Raw genomic sequence first — 19,905 nt, forward strand, 5'->3', positions numbered from 1 at the left:
AGAGCTTTTCAGGAATACTCACATATTACAAGGCCAAAACTCAGTAAATGTCCTAATTAAAAAGACAACATTCAAGCAGGAGACTCAGCATGGCTGTTCTAAATAAAGAGCTTATATTCTTAGCTTGCAGATATTAGACATGGTTCAAATGTGATTCTAGTAGCAAGAAAAAAAGAATCTTTAACAGTGGAGACATTTTAGCTGTTGTGCTCTGTCAAGACATCTCTGTCTATTTGAAACGGTCTCTCACCTTTTCTCACCAATGTAAAAAAAGATCAAACTTCTGTGTTATGTTTGTACTTATACGATCAAACTGCTGTGTCATACATGACATTGACAGCTGGTACTGGTCTTAAAGATAAAAATGTTTTTTAAAACTAAATTTCACTTTTACTATCATCTTTCCTTTCTTTGCGTGAACCTATGTGGGGGTTTTTCATTTTCCACCATGAAAGGAAACATCCATCATCTTTTTTTCTATTTATTTATTTATTTATTTTTTTGTTTACTGGTATTTGGTCGACCATGACAGAGTGTTATGAAGTTCTGCCCCTGTGCTAGAATTCACTGATTGTTGCCATTTTCTGGCTCCGCTTAGTAGAATAATCTGGTGGGACCGCTCACTGCAGGCTTCAAATAAGATTTTCAACCCTACATAATTCTCCCCGGGGAATTTATTCATTTTCTGCTCTGTATGCACACACACATATTTGAGAAGCTCAGACGTGACAATGGTCCAAAAAGTGCATTCAATTTGCACAGCTCGGAATGAAGGTGCCTTTTTTTTTTTTTTTACAAACAGTATGTGTAAAGACACAATGTTTACTCACAGCTAGGTGCTGCTCGGAGAGTGTTTTATCTACCTCATAATGAATGTCGCTAAACTGTCTGATCATGACAATGACGCTGATGATGATGATACTCATTTGCTTATGAAAAGATGGATGGGCAGGATGGGGGAATAACAAGCAACCATATCTTTGTCAGTTTGTTTCACTGTCCATAAAAAAAAAAATCATTCATGCTCAATAGGCAAATACTCTCTGACCTCCTTTCTCACCCCTTCACAAGCATGGTGTTCGCTCCATTTTCATCGGTCATCAAAGTCCATTAGAGGACTGTTCATCAGACAGACTGGACTGTGTTATTCAGTGAATACTGCAACACTTGAGACTGGTGGGGGTAAATTAGCGGCATTGATCAAGAACCAGGTTTCCATTGATTACTTTAAGCTGATGGAGCGTAGAAAGACATTTTGCAAATCTGGCTCCCCATTTCATACTGAGTGTGTACAAAATGTGGAAAAAGAGATGAAGAAAAGAACAACAGGGCAGTAATAAAGACAAATTAAAGGCATGTTTATTTCACTGCTGTTGAGAGCCGTTGCCTTGGATACCGTGAATTTAAACAGAGTGGGTGACAGAGAGAGAAAAAAACAGGGCAGAAAGGGAAACAGCGGGACACATTGTTTAGCATTGTGCCTCGTATCGATTCCACCCTGTCATCGCGCAGGTAATGGCCGAGACTACCTACCAATTAGAAGATTAGAGATTTGGTGTATCTCAGAAGGGCAGCTGGAGAGACGGGGAGAGCGGTGGGATGAGAGGAGAGGTGTGAAAGAGTCCTCAAAATCCAGTCCCACATGAATAGCAACATATGGTTAACGAAACATAACAGTAAAAGAGAAAGACTTGTGAGTGTTTCTGACTCACAAACATTGCTAAAGGAAGCTGGTACAAGAAATCCTTCAAGCAAACATGCAAACAAATCCACCAACACCTGCCTCCTACAATCAATGTTCACACTGCAATTTGTTTATATGAGCCTCAGGCTTCAGTGTTCTCATAGAAAGCTGACAGATCCATCTTGCTGTTAGGGTTTATATCAGTGCTGACCCAGAAAAGGGTTTAAACAGTCACGCTCAAAAAAATATGACACAATACATAGAAATTATGAATGTTAGGACATTAACACCAAGACAGAAAACGTTGTGTTTCTCTAAGTTCGCTGTAAAGCATATAAACAAATATGGAAGAGACCTTACAGTATAGGTAATGTTAAGTTACTATCTGTGCTATGAGAAAAGGTGGTTTCTGTAAAAACAGTCCAGTTTTCTTGTTTGGCTTTGATTTGTTTTACCAATTGTGTATTAAATGCTAGCATAAGAGTCTAGAACAGCTCAACTAATGCTTCACATGTGATGCTAAGGAGCTGTGCAATGATGTTTCAACTTAACACAAGACATGGTGCAGACAAGTAAAAAAAAAGTCAAACAGTTCTCAAATGTTTTTTTTTTTTTTTTTAACTTAGATCACTTGTGTCAGGCCAGACAGGCAGCCAGAGAAGACAAATAAATCAGATGAGTGGGTGGGCAAAGGTTAGGATCAAAAAGGTATAACCGCTGCGAAAGTGATCAATCTCAAATCACATTCTTCTGTAAACTTGCGAGGTAATCAGAGGTGGGTGTGGCAGGGTCTAAAATTACAAAGACGAGAGGCAACAACAAGAAGCAGGTGAAAAAGCATGAAAAACAGAAAAAGGGCACTGGAGTAAGCCACGAAAGAAGGAAATGTACTTTCAAAATGGAACCAGAAAATGAAAAAAGCAAAACACACAGCAGGAGTTTTGAGACAACAAATGTTGCCCCTACCTATGCAGTTGAACAGGGTTAGCAACAAAATGTCATAATTAACAATACTCCCATAATAAAATCAAAAACGTCAGCCTGTGTCACGTCATAGAGCAAAAACATCATAAGTTGTCCAAACTTCCTCTTTATAAATGCACTGAGACGCTGCTTGTCTACATCCCTCGGAGTATGCTGCCATTGCCAACATGCCAGACATTGTATGATATACTGCAAATGATTTTACTCCTAGTGGGGATGAAAGGGATACAGACACCCCCCATTGTGCCATCTGGCCTCATTACAGGACAGTTCTGTATGTTATTGAACTGTAGGGGTTTACCTGTGGGACACTAGTAAACAAGCCTAACTGTGTCTATACAGAATCTGTTTGCCAGAAATAACTGGTTGTACATAGTATAGATGTATTAGCATACATTTGCAGTCACACACGTGTGTGTGTGTGTGTGTGTGGGTTTATGCTGTAAAGATGTCACATGACTGGATGCCTTCAAGGCATAAAATACCTCTGAGCTGCTTTTGTCTCAGACACAGATGCTTTGAATAAAAAAAATATTCCCAACAGTCAGTGTACACATAGGTAGATCAATTAGTAGATTGAAAGTATGCATTCAAAACATTTTAATGAAAATGCCACAGCAGCATTGTTGGAGAAAGGAAATTAGTTTAACAATAAAAGCTCTACAAATGTGAGATTGTATGTTTTGCTCATTCTAGTCTATCAGCAGGTACAAAGACAGTTCACATAAGGAGATTGGTGTCTGGCTCCTGTTGATTTTTCATTTTGTGCTGATGCAATTTCACTCTCAGCTAATGCTTGATTAGTTTTTGACATTAAAAATAACTGGTTGGGTTTAGATATGGATCATAGGGTTAAAAAAAACACCCTTTAATAAATCCACTTGAACCTCTCTTTTGAGGTTGCCATGGTCAGAAAGCATTGTAATGAGTCCCTGTTGGAGACTGTCGCCATGTTAACAGTGTCAACAAAACTCAGAATACAGGCGAAGAGGTGGGGCATGAGTGGAGCTGAGGTGGGCGGGCAGTAAGCAGAAGCAGTAAGCTCGGACACGAATACAGCACCCGCCTGTCACTGAAAGTGGCCACGCCCATAATCATGAGTAAGTGTAAGTACTAATGCAATTAATTAAACTAGTGAGTTATTATTAATAGAAATTCACCCTACAGGTGTAAAAGGGAGATAGATTAGATGTTTTTGTTGTAACAGGGCCCATTTTACCATGGGAGTCGTTTTGGACCCAGCCCCTAGAGGCTGCAGAGTGAACTACAATTTTTAACACTTGACTGAATATCTCAGCTGTGGAGTATGTTGCTTGCATGACACACACACATATATATATACATGGTGGTTGTGTGTGTGTAATAAAAATATGTAAACAAAGGGGGTTAGTTGCATAATGTGCCAAGTTTGCAATAGTCATATTGAGCCATGCTTGACTCCTTTATACTTGTTCAATGGTGTGACAGCAGAGACTTTGATTATAAACAGTTCTTTTGGGAAATGATTCAGTTTTTCCAACTATTGTATATTAAAGAGAATTAAGCACTTGTTTACTGTTTTTGTAGCCACTAGAGCCAGAAGTAAACAGTAACAGGGATTATATGCTAGAGGGAGCAGAATGTAATCTTTGACAGAGGCAGTTTGTGCCACACACACACACAAAAACAACAGCTGTCATGTATGTGAATGTGGTCATTTGTCTTTTTTTTTAAACACATCCTACAGGAAGTGGATAGGTAGAAAGTTTTTTTTCCTCTCCGTGAATGTACAGGGATCGGCCTATTAAAAAAGCATAAATCACACATTGTGATGGGTGTATGAGGTAGAAACTGAGAGACACCATATGGAGTTCTGTCAGTGAGCTGTGGAAGAGCTAAATGTAGGATGTCGAAACACAGCCTGCTTCCAGTGTATTCGCACACACACAGTCACAATTCATAAACTTGCTCACACACATTAAGGCGTACACACTCACGCTCGCCAGCTGCGGGAAAAGACGTGCGGCTTAATGACACTTACTGTGAGATCAACTCTGGAGACGCTCTGAAAGTCACAATGAGCCTAAGCTGTTGTAGCTAATGACCCAAGACACACAGAGACAGAGAGACGTATATAATTGATCCGACTATGAACAAACACGCACAAAAACACATGAAATTAATTAACTAAACTGACAAAATAACAGAACAGTCTGCACACTGTGATTTCAATTAGCTCATTTGGCTTTCACAGTAAGAAAATTTTGAGTGACACTCAATTTTTCTTTTCCTCTTTTTATCTGTCTAAACTTATTTCTGACATTTGCATGGCACTTGGTGTACACAGTCATCCTGACACATTGCTTTACTGCCAATTACTGCGGCTTTCATACCCCCCCTGCTACGTGTCTGCATGTATGACTGTGTGTGGCTAAGAGACAGACGTGCATGTGTGATTTTGTGTTGCCGCTGTGTGTTTGGTAGCGATGCCCTACTTCCTCCATCTACCCATCATACACAGTCCCTAATGAGGCCCCTGGGAAGCTGGCCAGAGCTTGTGGCTCTCCAAAAGCGCTCCAGTTCCAACTCTATTTCAAAGCTGTTGCCTTCAAGGCGGCACAGCCTTTGAACTGACGTGGTTGGAAACCAGCAGTCCAGCTTTGTCACTGTCGTCACTCAAATTAACACTATACACCCAAATGATATTTGAAAAAAAGTTATACACCCATTTCTTCATAGTCAATCGCACGAAAAATCTTTAATTTTTCTCTAACTTGTCTGAAGTTTGCATTTCATCACAGCATCAGCGGCGACTTCAGGTGGAAAAGAGTACTGACACGGAAGCTGAGCAATGAATTGCTGCAGACGGGGTCAACAAAAAACATATTTCAGCCACTTAAAACTATACACACGTAAAAAAAAATCAATATCAGTTTAAGTGTATGTTTTATTGAGAGTATTACTGCCTCTTTACCTCACAGCCACACGGGGAACTGAAACCATTATATTGCTCTCCTCAGAGCCAAAAACAGTAATTTTATCGAAGAACACAGGAGTGGTGCTGGAGAAAAGAGATGTCTTTACCTCTCACAAAATGCCTGCAAATGGACATCATTGATGGCTGACAGAGGGGCAGAAGGAAAAAAGCTGAACATGAAAGAAGAGGAAGTGGCAAAGAGAGCTAGCTGCAGATAGAGCATCAACATGTAGAGATTTACAGTAGGTTATGTTAAAGAATGTCACTTCCCCTCAGGGGAAATCCATTTCCTTTTGGTTCACCAAGCATGCTTATTCTTGCACATCCTGTCCTGTGCTGTTTTCTTTAAAATCCTCCCTGCTGGGAATACTTCAGGTGAAATGGGACAACACCGATGAGCCATTTACAGATGATGCTCCCGACTGAGGCTCTTAACATGGAATAGATGTTTCAAGTGGAGTGTAAAGAGGGAAAAGCAATTCTCAAGTTCATGTAGTGTTTTGTTTTCAGAGAGTTCACGGGGATAAGATGTTAAACTCTCAGAGGCGTGCACTCTCACAGCCACCTGCGTGGAGAGAGATCACGGAAGAGAGATATTCACAATGCTGAAAAGATGGTAAAGTGGTAAAACCCTGTCTAAATTGAAAATTATCCCTCCTGGCAGCAGACCAAATCTCTCCAGAGCTCATCGCATCTGTTACCTCTCTCAGCTTTTTCCTCTCGATAAAGAAAAACAACTCTGGACCATGTGGCCACATGCTCAAAAAGAGTTAAACAGATCCAGTAAAAAAAAAAAGAGAGCATGATGGCATCAGAGATAAAGAGGCCAAATACAAGGAGTCCTGCCAGGACGTGAGAGGATTTAACACCGAGGCTGTATTGATTAAACGCCTTTCATTCTGTATACCTTTCAGAGTCGACAACAGCCCTTCTTAATCCTTTGATTTCTCTACTTTTCAGTCAAACCCTTTCATCACTTTAACCATCCTTCCTGCACTGACTCTGAATTATCTGTTCCTCAGAGATGCACTACAAGCATCTTTGCAGTTTGTTTTCTGAACGGGTCATTTTCTTTTCTGTCTCTGTAATATTTCAGATGTCAGCCTTGATTGTTCCTGACAGTTCAGCCCTCCTCACAGTCGCCCTTTTCATCCACACTCAGACATCCAAGTCACAAAGTGGACAACAGATTTGCTGCCCAAACACTTGAGATGTCTAGCTATACGGCCTCCTCCGAGGAAATCAGTGCCAGTCCCATGAATTGTTACACACAGTCACATGTGGCTGTGGTTGACTGTTCATGAGCAATAACAGCATACAGTAGCGATAGTACATTTGTTATTTTAATACACGGCATGTCTTTCCTTGCCATAGGCAGTGTAGACAAATGGGAGAGCTTTGCATCATTTGTACAGAGTCAGAAGACGACGTTTGACCAGTTAAATGGACAGGCATCAAAGCATTAACAACCCACCCTCTTACACAAAGTGTCAGGATTTTCTGCTACATTTCAACAGTGAGGATGTGTGACTTAATTTACAGAACATCATCATTACGGCTCAGAAACAGCCAGCCTCCTGGGATGTCCCTGCACTACAGTGCCTTTAGCCTGCTGAGAATAACAATAAACAAAAACAGCAGCAGGCATTGGCCATCTAAAAACATCTGAAGAATTAATTGTGGAATTCTTAGCGAATATTTCCTACTTACTGTTAAATCTAAGCCCAATCTGCAAGTATGTGTAACTGACACATGGGGTACTGATCACAGGAGAAGGCATGAATACTAAGGGGTGGATGGAAAAAGAGAGAACAAGTAGCAGTACAATGTTGAGAAAAATAAGTATAAAAAAAGAGCCAGACTAAAGAAAGAGCAAGAGAAAAGTCTGTAAAGGCACTCCATTATGTTGGCAGAGAGGCGTAAGAGGGGTCAGATGACAGATTTGGGAGACAAAGACTGATTGAGAATGAATGAAACAAGCGGATGGAAACTGAGCAAGACTGATGATGACCAGAGGGAGAGAGAAAAGGAAAGACAGACCAGAAAGGCTTGATGCTGCTGCTAATGAGGAAAAAAATAGTCATCTTTTAATAGATGAAAAATGAATGATCATTCTTGCAAATTATGATAATGATGAAATCAAAATGAAATGAAGTGCCATTTAACCTCAAGTTTGCGAGCAGCAGTCGTCTGGATGTAACTGAACGCATCAGCATAGAGTCAGAAATACAAAGAGTAATCTATAAGCAATTACATTTTGAAAGTAGCCTTTCTAACCTGTGTGTGTTTGTATAGCAGACAAACAGAGAAAATGAGTGTGTGACAGAGATAGTGCGCTGGTGAGTGCTCTGCTGGGCAGTGATAATGCTCATGCAATTGTTTGCAGATTACAGCCGGCTTGTTTGTCCAGACATCTGCAGATAACTCATCAGTGGACACGGTACAATGGAATCTGTGCGTGTCAGCCTCAATACGCAGTATGTATTTTTATTATCACAAACATGTCAGGATACATAACTGCTGTGTGTACATGTGTCTTCACACATTGCACAAACATTCACACTTTTCCTCTGTGTATCCACCTCAACTCTCGAGGTCCTTTATGAGTTTATTTATTGTTAACGCAGCACTGTACTGTATGTGTGGTCTATTCTTTTTTTTAATGTGTGTCTGCCTGCTGCAGTTTGCCAACATTTTGTGCTGCCTCAGGCTGCTCACTCGGTCGCTTTTACATCAAAAAAACACTCTGTTTTTTCTCACCGTTAAAGACTCATTTGGTCATAGGTTCTCATTAATCACCTGTGTTTTGCCCACAGGGGGCATTGCAGTAACATTCACATGTGAATATGTGCAATCAGCGGAACCTGGGAGAAAAGTGCCCTTAAAAATGTGTACAAATGATATGACAATCTGCCAACAACTGCTGCTGCTGCTGGTGTGAGGTGGTTGTCTCTTGTCCACTTGTATTTTATGTTTTGTTGGATTGGTAAATTGAAAGTATGTGTATTGATTGACATCTTTACTTTAATAGTGGATAAAATAACTGACCCTCCAACAGCCAATACATGATTGAAATATGTGGGAGTAATCGTTTTTACATGTGAAGGGTGACTGACAAATCCATGTCCTAGGGTAAGGGTGGTCAATTTTAGTCAGGCAGCTAGTTAGCTGTCAGCTACTTGAATGGCTGTTCAGTGGAATGGATATGGATAAAAAGCCCCACTTGTAGGCCAGAAACTGAACCATTACTTTCAGGCACAACCTCACCAGTCACCCTATCTTGGCAGGCGTAAAACTAGATATTAATGGAGTTCTAACATATATAAGGCTATTAAGTATTGTAACATATGGGAAACTACATGAAGCTATTCATTTATCTGTCTATATGTATTGATATAAGCAGCCAAATTAAAGGGGTAAATATAAACAGCAACAGTATGAGCACTAATGGTCTGGCACTCAGTGTGAGCTGGCAGACACAGACTGGAGTTGGTGCTTTCATTAATTTGCATCATGATGAATGCTTAAGAGAGCAGTCTGGATATGGTGGTTTGAAAGTAATAATCTGCCCAAGTATTATTAATGAATGCTAACAGAGGCTGGTGTCTGTTAAAAAAGAAACTCCAAAACTTTTTTTTGAACATTTGGAGAGGAGGAGGGTTGATTAGTAATCAGTGAGACTGGCCTTCGAGAGGAAAATTTAACGGTGCCTGAATCAGCATCAGCACAGCTACTCTGTAATATTATACCCCCAAGTCCCCATTGTTACAATTAGTGCATGTGAGGACGGAGCACTGCTGGTCTGTGACAGGCATTAATTGCACATTTCCTTCATGCAGCAAAAACTATTCACAATCTTATGAAAAAATTAACACTTTAAGCGTTCTTTGTCTCATATGCACCCCCTTTTACTAATATGCATTCAGCTTCAAACATTCAAATGAGAATAATAATGTGTGCCAGTAACTAAGTTTCTGCCAAAATCTCCCTTGTAATCTAAAGAAAGAGCCTGCCAGTGCGCCTCTGTAGCATATGCTGAATCCTACACTCCAGCATGTGTTGCATACATTTTTAGACAATATGTGGGTTCATGATTTACACACTACTGACAAGATTTTTACAGACACTCTACAACAGGGAGACAGAAAGTGTTGGAAATGGAGGGACTGAAAAATCAGTAAGAGGGGATAATGTGCCGCCTGAAATGGAAACTCCCATCATCGTGTAGTGTCACTCTCTGAAATGAAATGTAACACCTGCTTGTGGGGAAGACAGGCTTTTTCACTCAAAACAAAGCATGCATGAGTGCAGAAACCCACTAACAAAAGACATACTGTCTTTAAATACAGGGGTGAGAAAACACAGGCATTAAAGAAGGGGCTGATTTAAGAGGCTGAAGACTCAAATGCATCATTTCACGCCGCCTTGTGAGGGACTAATAATGCTGCATTATCAGAGACACATGCAGAAGAAGAGAGAGGGAAAAGGAGGGAGCGGGGGGCATGGAGAAGAAACGTTTCATTCTTGTTATCTATTATGCCAACCTTGCAAATATAGCTCTGACCAACAATCTGCTTTTACGCTTCTTGCATTCTGAATAATGCTGAATTTTCATTTGACAGCTGACAACTTTGCCGAGAACTCATTCTCAGGGCCAGGGACAGTTTAATCAATATCTGACCACCACGTTTCATCCCGCAGCTGAAATCCAGACAGATGTAAAGCATGCTGGCTGCTGCAGGTTCACACTCCAGGCTTGACCAGAATCTGTCAAACTGAAGTGTCCTTGGGCAAGATGCTGAATCACTGCCAACTTTAGTTGCTGTTCTATTGACCTCTCCATAGAGGAGGGTGTGTGGAAAATAAGTAGGGGCAAATACATGATAAAATATACTACTGCTAAAACCAAATAACATCATTTGGTGCCATCTAAGTCTGTCTATTCTTTGCATTTAAAACAATATTTACTAATTCAGTTTCACTGGAACATATACTACTGTGAGTGGAAATAGAGGGCCCCCCTCCCCTTTTTCTGTGGAGCATGCCTCTATTACAAGATCATGATCTCTCATTATTTATTAAACATTCACAGTTTGTAAATGAAGGATCTCATAATTTCGAAGATAAGAGAGAGACAGAAAGAGACATAATTACCAGATTAGACTTTTCTTCTGTAAATATAATAAGCTTATGTCTTCAATAAATAATTTTTCAGCTGCAAATATGCCTGTGAGGATAATTGCAAAAAAAAAAACAGATTATATCATATAAACATAATGAAGACACTGTAGAAAGAAAACTGTATTTGTAAACTGCATTTTAGGAAAAAAAAACCTACAACACATTTGTACCCATTTGTAGTAGTAAACAAATCAATACTATCAACACTAAAACGCTATATTTAGTAAACCAAAATATATTTTAGAAAAACAATAAGTAGTATATATGAAAACCTATAAGCTGTAGGGTATAAGGATTGCTTTTTTTGTGTCATAACACTGAGACCTTCTCTGATGACACTGAAAAGAAGACTGACTTTCTGGACCCAAAGAGCATTTGTCTGAGCTTTTGAACTAAAATAAAATCCATTTCATAACAGTGATGCCAACCAGAAAATAGACTCATATTCCCAGAAAATCGCACAGAGTACAGCCAGAGTCTCATTTTCCATCTTTTCTGATTGATTCTCTATGGTGCTACAGATCGGTCTGATACTCAGAGGAGGAAAAAACTCTTTGTTTTTACTTGGGTAGTCTGAACACTCAGCTCAACTTTCCTGATGATTGTAGCAAACCGAGGGGGGGGGGTAGAGATATATTAGCAATTCAGTTTTAAAATGCACTGGTAAGTCACATCAGTTATAGCCCCTTGTCTTCTGATTATTAAATATGGTAGGAACTGTGTACAATTACAGGCTTATGCAGTGTAGGGAGGCTTAATACAAAAATACAAACAGGCTTGTAGCTTACACGTTATCCTTGTGGTGTTTTATTGTCATGACAGCCATTTACAAAGACCTTATGTCCTATGGTATGGTCTAATCCATTCTTATGCAGTGGACAATGGCATTAATAGGGAAGAGAGACACAGACAAACAGTGTTATTGAGTCATAGAACTTGGGTAAGCCTGGGTGCATTTTCACAGTATATTCTGGCAACACACACTGGATATACAAAGACTGAAGGCATACTGCACAAGAACAGCTTCTACGATTGTCTGCAAAGATTTTCCACACACTTTTTCCACACATATGCATTTGTAAGTGAAAAATCAGGTTAGAGAGTCATTTTCTAAAACTTGCTAAGAGTGTCCGTCAGTCTTCCCTTTTCGCACCAGTGTTCATTGTTCATACAAGGAGTCATCCATCACAAAAGAAAAATGGCTGCAACCATGAGGCACTTTAGTTTGACTTTTCAAGCAAAATTACCTCTTATGAAACATCATTTCTGAACAGAATTAGATAAGATGAGCAGGCTGAGGTAAGGCAAGTACCCAAAAAGAATTGCAAAATAAGCCTCAGTGGTATATAACTGTGTCTGAGAGCATATAGGATAATCTCAGTCGAAAGAAATTCAAACTTCTTAGGGAGGTGACTTGACAAGATGACAAAAATAAAGAGGGCTGAGAGCCAGAGAGAATACAAACGGTAGAAAAAATGGGAAGCTTAATATTAACAAAAGACAAAGGAAACAGAGAAGGAGGCTAGAAAGGAAGAGGCAGAGAGCAAGACACGGCAGCAGAGACATGCAGACAGCAGAGCTGAGGTGGGAGGCAGAGAAAAAACAGACAGAAAAGGGAGTGATAGATAGAAGAGGTTTATTTGCTTTTGTTGTGCCAACATCATTTATCTCCGGTGAACAGCCTCCCAGTGCTGAGAGGCTGTATGACAGAAATCAATCAGAGGGCAATCGTCCATACACTTCCACTGATGCGCCAACCCATCGATACAGGCATTAGGAGAGGAAAAGAGAAAGGCACAGGAAGAGGAAGAAAGTACAGAGGATAAAATATGAAGACATGAAGAAGATGGCTTTTTACTCTAAAATGTTCTGCATGTCTTTATCTATCCACTCAAGAGTCATTAAAAAGTACTTTCATGTTAGTATGACCACCAAATACTCCTGTGGTTGCTTCCCTCTGTTTTGCTTGCAGCTCAAAAAGAAAACATCATTTTTCTTTTTTTTTACCTCCAAACAGACATAATGAGGTAAATATCTGAGTCTGTTTGGACTCACCAAACCATATTTTGGGAAGAACGGAGTTGAATCAAGCCACAAAATTTGCCAAAAGGCATGTTTGGAAGTCTCTTTGATTTCAACAACCTGTACTAATTAAATAAGAGATGATAAAACAATTAAAGATTTTGTTAGTGAACAATTTGCTTATGTTCTCAGTCAGGGGTACCTCAAGGCTGTGAACTGCTGTGGTTAATTTAATCAATAACATGGTTACAATTAGGTCAGATACTGTCCATCATAGCAAACGATAAAGAGGGATAAAGGAGCATTCATCCCTCAATGTGAGGCACAAAATGCCTTTTAACAGGGCACCGCCCAGAGCATCAGAGCATGATGAAATATGATGATGTTGAGCTACACAGAGGGACGTTTGAACATACCTTTGCATAATTAGAAGGTATAGATGGATTAAAGGCAGGGATGGAAAAGCTAGTGATGTATGTATGAGAGTATTTATTCTGTTTACCCACTAGTGTTTTGTGACTCGGCCTTTTCTGGTCAGAGCTAATACAAGTTGTGGAGGTTCCTGCTGAGATCAATACATCAGAGCCCGGAGCAGCAGTCAGGAGGCGCTGTGCGTTTGTGTGTGTGTGTAATAGCATGTGACAGTCATTAGACTTCAGTCAGACCTCCTGCCAACCTGCCTGAAAAAAACAACAACACCACCAGATCACATGAATCAACCGCTGCACATATAATTCATCTCACACAGACACGCACACAGACCAATGGCGTGTGTGTGTGAGATGCTGACCAGAGGCATGGCCGACAGTCTGACACCTCTGATGACGAGAATGGGAACCCCACCTGACACCAGAATCCCTTTTTCTGCCCAACAGCATACAGATAATAGTTCCAAGGCCAATGTCACTTACACACTGACTGATGACCAAAGGCACACACACATCCAAGATGGATATAGTGATGCACACAAACTGACCTACATCAGGCTCTCACATGTACATATAAGGGCTCCTGTGTGCACAAACACACAGTGTACCCTGAAGGAAAGTATGACCTTACTCTCACATGACAGCAGAGAATGCTGCACCTTCTAGACCTACACATGTGATAGATAACATTTATTTTTACACACACATGCAGAAAAACACACACGCAAGTGCTATATCAAAAGATAGGTTTGAATAAAATACAATATTAGACATTTATTTTAGACTACATTACTCCATATGTAGGTCCATAGGTTAGAGGTGCTTGCTTCAGCCGAACACAGTCTTAACAGGAGTTGCTCTATACAATTTATTCATAAGGCTTGAGCTAGGCAACCGGACTTGTAGAATTGTCCTCCAAGCAGATTCATCAGTTCTGCGTGTCATGTCTTCAAGAAAACTCTACAAGTCCAGTTGCCTTGCTTCAACCTTCTGAATAAAAATGACCTGGATGACTGATAATCTTCATCAAGATATAATAATGGAGGAGATCGAATGGACTCTGAAATTACTTTAGAAATAAAACCAAAAACCAACCAATGTGCCATATGTTCCAAAGCATACATACAGGACTGGCACACATTCTTGTTACAAGTGCACCTTCCTCCTTGCCTCCAGTGATTTATTCTACAGTACATCATTCCGAAAATGCTGACATGCATGTGGGAGTGAGTGACAAGAAGGGGCCCTCTTCCTAAAGCATCTCCTGACTGGTCTAACAATGAATATCACAGTCATGCAGGATCCAAGTATAAACAGATACTGTACCTCATCTATGACAACAAGTAGAAAATCAGGCATTTTCTAACAATTATATATCTCCTACAAGATAAAAGGTTGATTTCCAGGTCTCTGAAATGAGTTGTGTGAATATAAGTGTTACCTGTTAAACACCAGATCCTTGTTCCATATTATGTCAAATCACTTAAAAAGCTCCTTCACATGGTCAGTGCCCTGCTAAGTGGATTACTCTGGCATGATGCAGGGACATTTATCACAGTTCTTGCACTTTAAATGACCTCAGGTCAAGTAGAACAAGCCAACTTTCAATTACAAATTTCCACCTGAGTGATGGATCCAAGAGTCCTCTGGGACATTCAGTAACAATATGCTTCATTCCTCTACGGTGTAATTAAAATCAGACAGTTTGTGTAGCCACTGTACCCTTTCAAAGTGCGAAACCTTGACCTTTAATTATGACACCTCCATCAGTGTAAATTTTGAAGCGCCAAACCACGCTGCCAAAATGAATCATTCAGTGATGAAAATGAAGTGTAAATGTGAATGTGGTCACCCTGATGGAAGGTCCAGGTTACTGTAATGTATACCTTTTTACAATTATCACAGTTCATGTGATGCACAAAAAAAACACTCAATTACTTGACAGGAGTAATAAAGAAAGAAACAACATAAATTAGTTCAAGCAGAGAGCAAATAAGAGGTAAAAACTGAATAAGCATAATGTAAACATCAATTTAATTCTCACCTCAATTAGCATGACATTATAACCACGCAGTGTAAATACTAATGAGAAAATGCAGGAAGCAGGTCTAAACGTTTACACTTTCTTTTCACTTCAATTAGCAGCGAAAATTGGTTTACTTCTGACACGATGTGTTGCTATGAATCATCGACACTGCATACTGATCCTTTTGGGAACATAATTACAGTATCACTGGTGAGGATGAGAATGAGGAGATGCTCCTAATTTATTTTACAAATCTCAGTTATCGACGCTCAAAATTTAAAGTCCTCAATTAAATATTTTGCCAGCCAATTTGTCATGAAGGAACAAGTTTGACAGGAAATCCAACTGGTCAAAATGATAAATCCGATCCCTCCCCAGTAGTCTTTAACATTAGCAAAGCTAATAGCTGCTCACAATACCTGTAAATTAAAGCCGCATGTCACTGTCAAGGCTTAAAGGATGAAGAACTAAACGGAGGTGGTTGTAATTACTAAACGCCAATGTTTAATCAGAATGTCATATATCAAATGTACAGACACATGGACGCACACACGACAAGGCTGTGTGGGATATTTGCTATACCACCATTACCGTGTTACTTTTATTTGAACAGGCGGATTGGCTATTAGCTGATTTGACAGTTCTCTAGAGTCTGGGAGCCATTTTTCATACCAGCAATTACGAGTTTGCATCTCATTGATCAGAGGGCCACCTATTCACTCAAAGTGACATAAATTAACTCATGTGTCCCTTAACAAAGTCCCCGGAGGAGACACCATTTCACTTATCGAAGGGTTAAATTCTCCATCTTGCTTGCGTGATTACACCTGTTTATCTAAGCTTTATATGCATTCCTAATTGTGTGTGTCTATGCTCACAAATGATACATTTATAGTCTTCATCTGTTATTGTATATATAGAAGTGTGCTTGTGCTTTTGAAAGTGTAAATGCTGTGGGTAATTAAAAGAGATCCCGTGATTGGTGACAAAGGGTGTTGCTGTTCTTTTCTGTCAATGAATTTGACAGGCAAGCTCTTACTTCACATATAGCAGGCAGCTCTGTGTGTGTGTGTGTGTGTGTCAAAGCTGTCCAAGAAATATGTCTTCTATTTATACTCACATAAAGATAGTTACGATGTGTGCTGGCTGTTTATGAGCGGAACAAATATTGGTCAGATGAATTGATTTCTACTCTGCAGTCTCTCTACAAACAAGCCAAACATGCTGCTGAGGATAAAGGGAATTAAAAGCAGAAGGGCATTTATTTTGGGCAGAGTTATTTATAGTCTACAGTTGTTTGAAGTGAAAAGCTCAGCAGAAGAAACAATGGTACTATTTGAACTTGATGAAGAGATGAAGATGCATGGGAATCTGAAGCCTGTCAGCTTCTCCTGTGTGGATGTAGATTCCGAGGGGCGGGACTTAAAATCAGTAAGGGGGGGGGGTGTATGTATTTGTTGGCCTCAAGGGCTTTGATCTCTTGCCTCACTAAACAGAGAGAAGTCCATCAGCAACAGATACCCCTTCAATTATTCAGGAGGTTAGCATGAAAAATAAATGGCCTCCTCGTGCACTGAGCTGGTGTGTGGTGATGATGCTCTCAGCCTGCACAGAGGTTAGGCTGGGCAATTGCTTTCTTTCAGCAGTTATTGTGGATCACTGCTTCTGTCTTGTTATTGGCTGAGACCCCAACTCTCGGAGAGCTGGCTCAACCTCACACTAACACTGAGATACTCAAGATTTTCTTGACACATACTGCTGATCAGTGTTAGCTGCAGGTCTGGGAAAACAGAAGTTTACTAATAGCCATGGACTACATGTTTGAGGGAGCACAGCTCACCAGAAACTTTCCTACAGAGATGGACCCTGTTCCACACAATGAGTGCAACACTTCAACACACCGGAATGCCTCAATTTTACACAACCTGGATTTGTCATAAGACTGCACAACAGGGGAAGTGAATTTAATAAAGGGAAAAAATAAAATTTAGCACAGCTAAGAGCTAAGACAGCTAAGCATGACCTTGACCCGTCAATCACTTACTTCCAGTAATAAATAGTCTCCGTTTCCATTCCAATTACAAATGCCTACAGTGTTTTATGCAAATGCAAGTGCAATGTATGAATTTGTACCTTCATTGTCTGCTTTCTGCTCACCCACTTGTTTCATGTGACAGCGTGGATCTATGAGGGTAGTTCTCTGAACAATACAGGCTTGTCACATAGTCAGCCAACTCACTCTGTGATTAGACTGGAGGCAAGCCAGTTGTCCCTAATGTCATGTCATTTGTTCTAGGTGATAGTCATTTGGCACTTGCTGAGTTTTCTTCTTTGTCAGTCTTTAGTGCTTCTTACTTTGCCTTTCTTCTCCTGTCTGACTAATTTGTGCCTCTCTTTGTCCCACTGTCTCGTTTTCCACTCCACGATGATGGGTCCACAAAAAAGAAAGGGTGGATGAAGTAGCTCTGCACAGAATCTAATATTAGCTCCCTCTCCTTCTTTCCAGGTGGTCCATCACGTTGGTCCTCCCCTCCATGTGACTGCTGCTGCAAGAACCATAAAGGGGATGGTGAAGGCGAGAGCGGCACCTCGTTTAATGAACTCTCCACCTCCAGCTCTGAAAGCCAGTCTGAGGCCAGCTCTCCCCAGGGAACCGTCATCTGCGGCCCAGTCAGTCGCCAGTCCCACCCCCACGCCAACGTCCAAACCTTGGACAGGCCACTGAAAAAGGGCCCCGTTGCTATGCTCCAGCAGTCTGAGCAGCGACGGAAGAGTGACTTGCTGCGCACTCTGACAGCCAGCTCCCGCGACACCAGCACCAGCAAGAAAAGGCCTGCGAAAGAGAAGCTAACAGTCGAGGAGGAGCTGGAAAAGTGCATTCAAGACTTCCGCAAGATCAAGATCCCAGAGAGGTTCCCTGAGAGGAAGTATATGTGGCAGGCCGACCTGCTGAGAAAGTACCGCCTCTGAGCCAGGAAACACCACAGATGGGGAGCAAACACATGAGGCCAAGGATCAAGTTTACGTGTTTTTTGATCATGATTTTTGCAACAAAAGGGAGATAACACAAAACTTTCTGGGGAATCTTCACATTTGCCAGAGAAGGTTGGCACAGAATCTAAAAAGATTCCTAAAAAACAGACTTCTATTATTGGCGTATGTAGTATGTATGTGTGTGTATGTAGTTTAGGCCTACTGTATGTACTGTAGGTACGTGCTGTGATGTGCTTGCTGAATGCTTCGGAGCTTTGACTAATTTATCCCAGAGGACCAAGTGGCTGAAGACATTGTCCATGAACCAATCAACCCACTGAAGGCTTACTGATGGCTACTGGACTGCACAAAAATCCATCACAGGAGCCACAGTTTCAATTTCCCAAAAAAAGGACAAACACTAAATTTGTATGTGAATGTGTGTGTTTATGTATGTGTGTGTTTGCACCCAGGTGGCCTAGAGGTCACAGATAAATCAGCATCGGGACCTATTAATAATTCATGCGGTTCCGACAGTGCTCTCACTAAAAATACACCCAGAGATCTCTGCTGCCAGGGTGGCACAAATGGTTGGGTTGATTACTTTACTTTTAGGCAACATTTGGAGAATTCTGAGGCAGGAGGAGGTATAGTTTCATCTGCATTTGAAGTGAATCCCTTCCCAAATATCAGTTATATACCCAAAATGTATCAAATCCTGGATCACATTCATTTTTTTTTTGCTACGACGACTAGATGTAGAGTACCAGTATCCAGGTTACTATGTGAAAACATACAGACATTATACACACACATTTTCCCATCTTGTACAACTCATAGGCCTTTAAGCCTAAAACAAAGAGAGCACTCAGATACACTCATTCCAATATTCAGACCAACGAAAGGATCAATTGAGCTCAATATGACACCGACAGTAAATACAGGAATGAGACAGGATTGCTGCATTTGCGAACCCTGTCAACACAGACGAATGCTTTCTACGCTCACTGTTGACAGACTAATCAATAGTTATTGATGATAAGGTCCGGTGATAGAGCTGATAGAGGTGAATCTTGTTTACAGTAACTAATGAAGCTCTTGGGTTACTGACAAAGACAAGCTGCTCATGTATTCAGCCAAAATGAGCCATTATTCATATATTCATTTATGTACTCCACAGCATCTGTCACAGTCAAGGGGATGTATTGCAATGTGGTTACAGAAACAAAGATGGAAGACACAGCTATTTTTTAAGTGCACAGCTAAAGAGCACAATTTAATTTCTCCACAAGCTTGATTATTATTTATCTAAAGCATTTGCTGGATAATATGTTACTGCCATAGTCACTTACAGACTTTTTCAGGGTGCAAATTTAATTATTGACCACAGTCAAAAGCACAATTACTCACTGATGTTGCAGCCATAAAACATCTCTTTCTAGCCTTATATTTCTATTTCTTTATAAGCTTATTAGCATATTTTTTGCCATATATTGTGACAACATGGTCAGTGCACATAAGTGGAATTCTGGTGAGCTTAAATGTTGAGGCTTCAAACAAATGGCTGCAACATGCTTTGTTCTACTTCTTTGGCTTGATTTTTTTTATACATCTTCACCTACTGCAGGTACATCACAACCGTGAAGCACAG

The 19,905-nt window shown here is 40.4% G+C and overlaps 1 protein-coding gene across 1 annotated transcript in view; it reads left to right on the top strand.

The window, feature by feature from the left end:
• Nucleotides 1–18,616, top strand: part of kctd16b (potassium channel tetramerization domain containing 16b) — a 60,016-nt gene extending 41,400 nt beyond the window's left edge. Inside the window, exon 2 of the mRNA XM_028421803.1 lies at nt 17,788–18,616. Within this exon, the coding sequence (XP_028277604.1) occupies nt 17,788–18,251 (464 nt within the window). The 3' untranslated portion in view covers nt 18,252–18,616. The remainder of the gene's footprint in view (nt 1–17,787) is intronic.
• The last annotated feature ends 1,289 nt before the right edge of the window (nt 18,617–19,905 follow it).

Source organism: Parambassis ranga, chromosome 14, assembly GCF_900634625.1.
Source record: "Parambassis ranga chromosome 14, fParRan2.1, whole genome shotgun sequence".
NCBI classification, from domain to species: domain Eukaryota; kingdom Metazoa; phylum Chordata; class Actinopteri; family Ambassidae; genus Parambassis; species Parambassis ranga.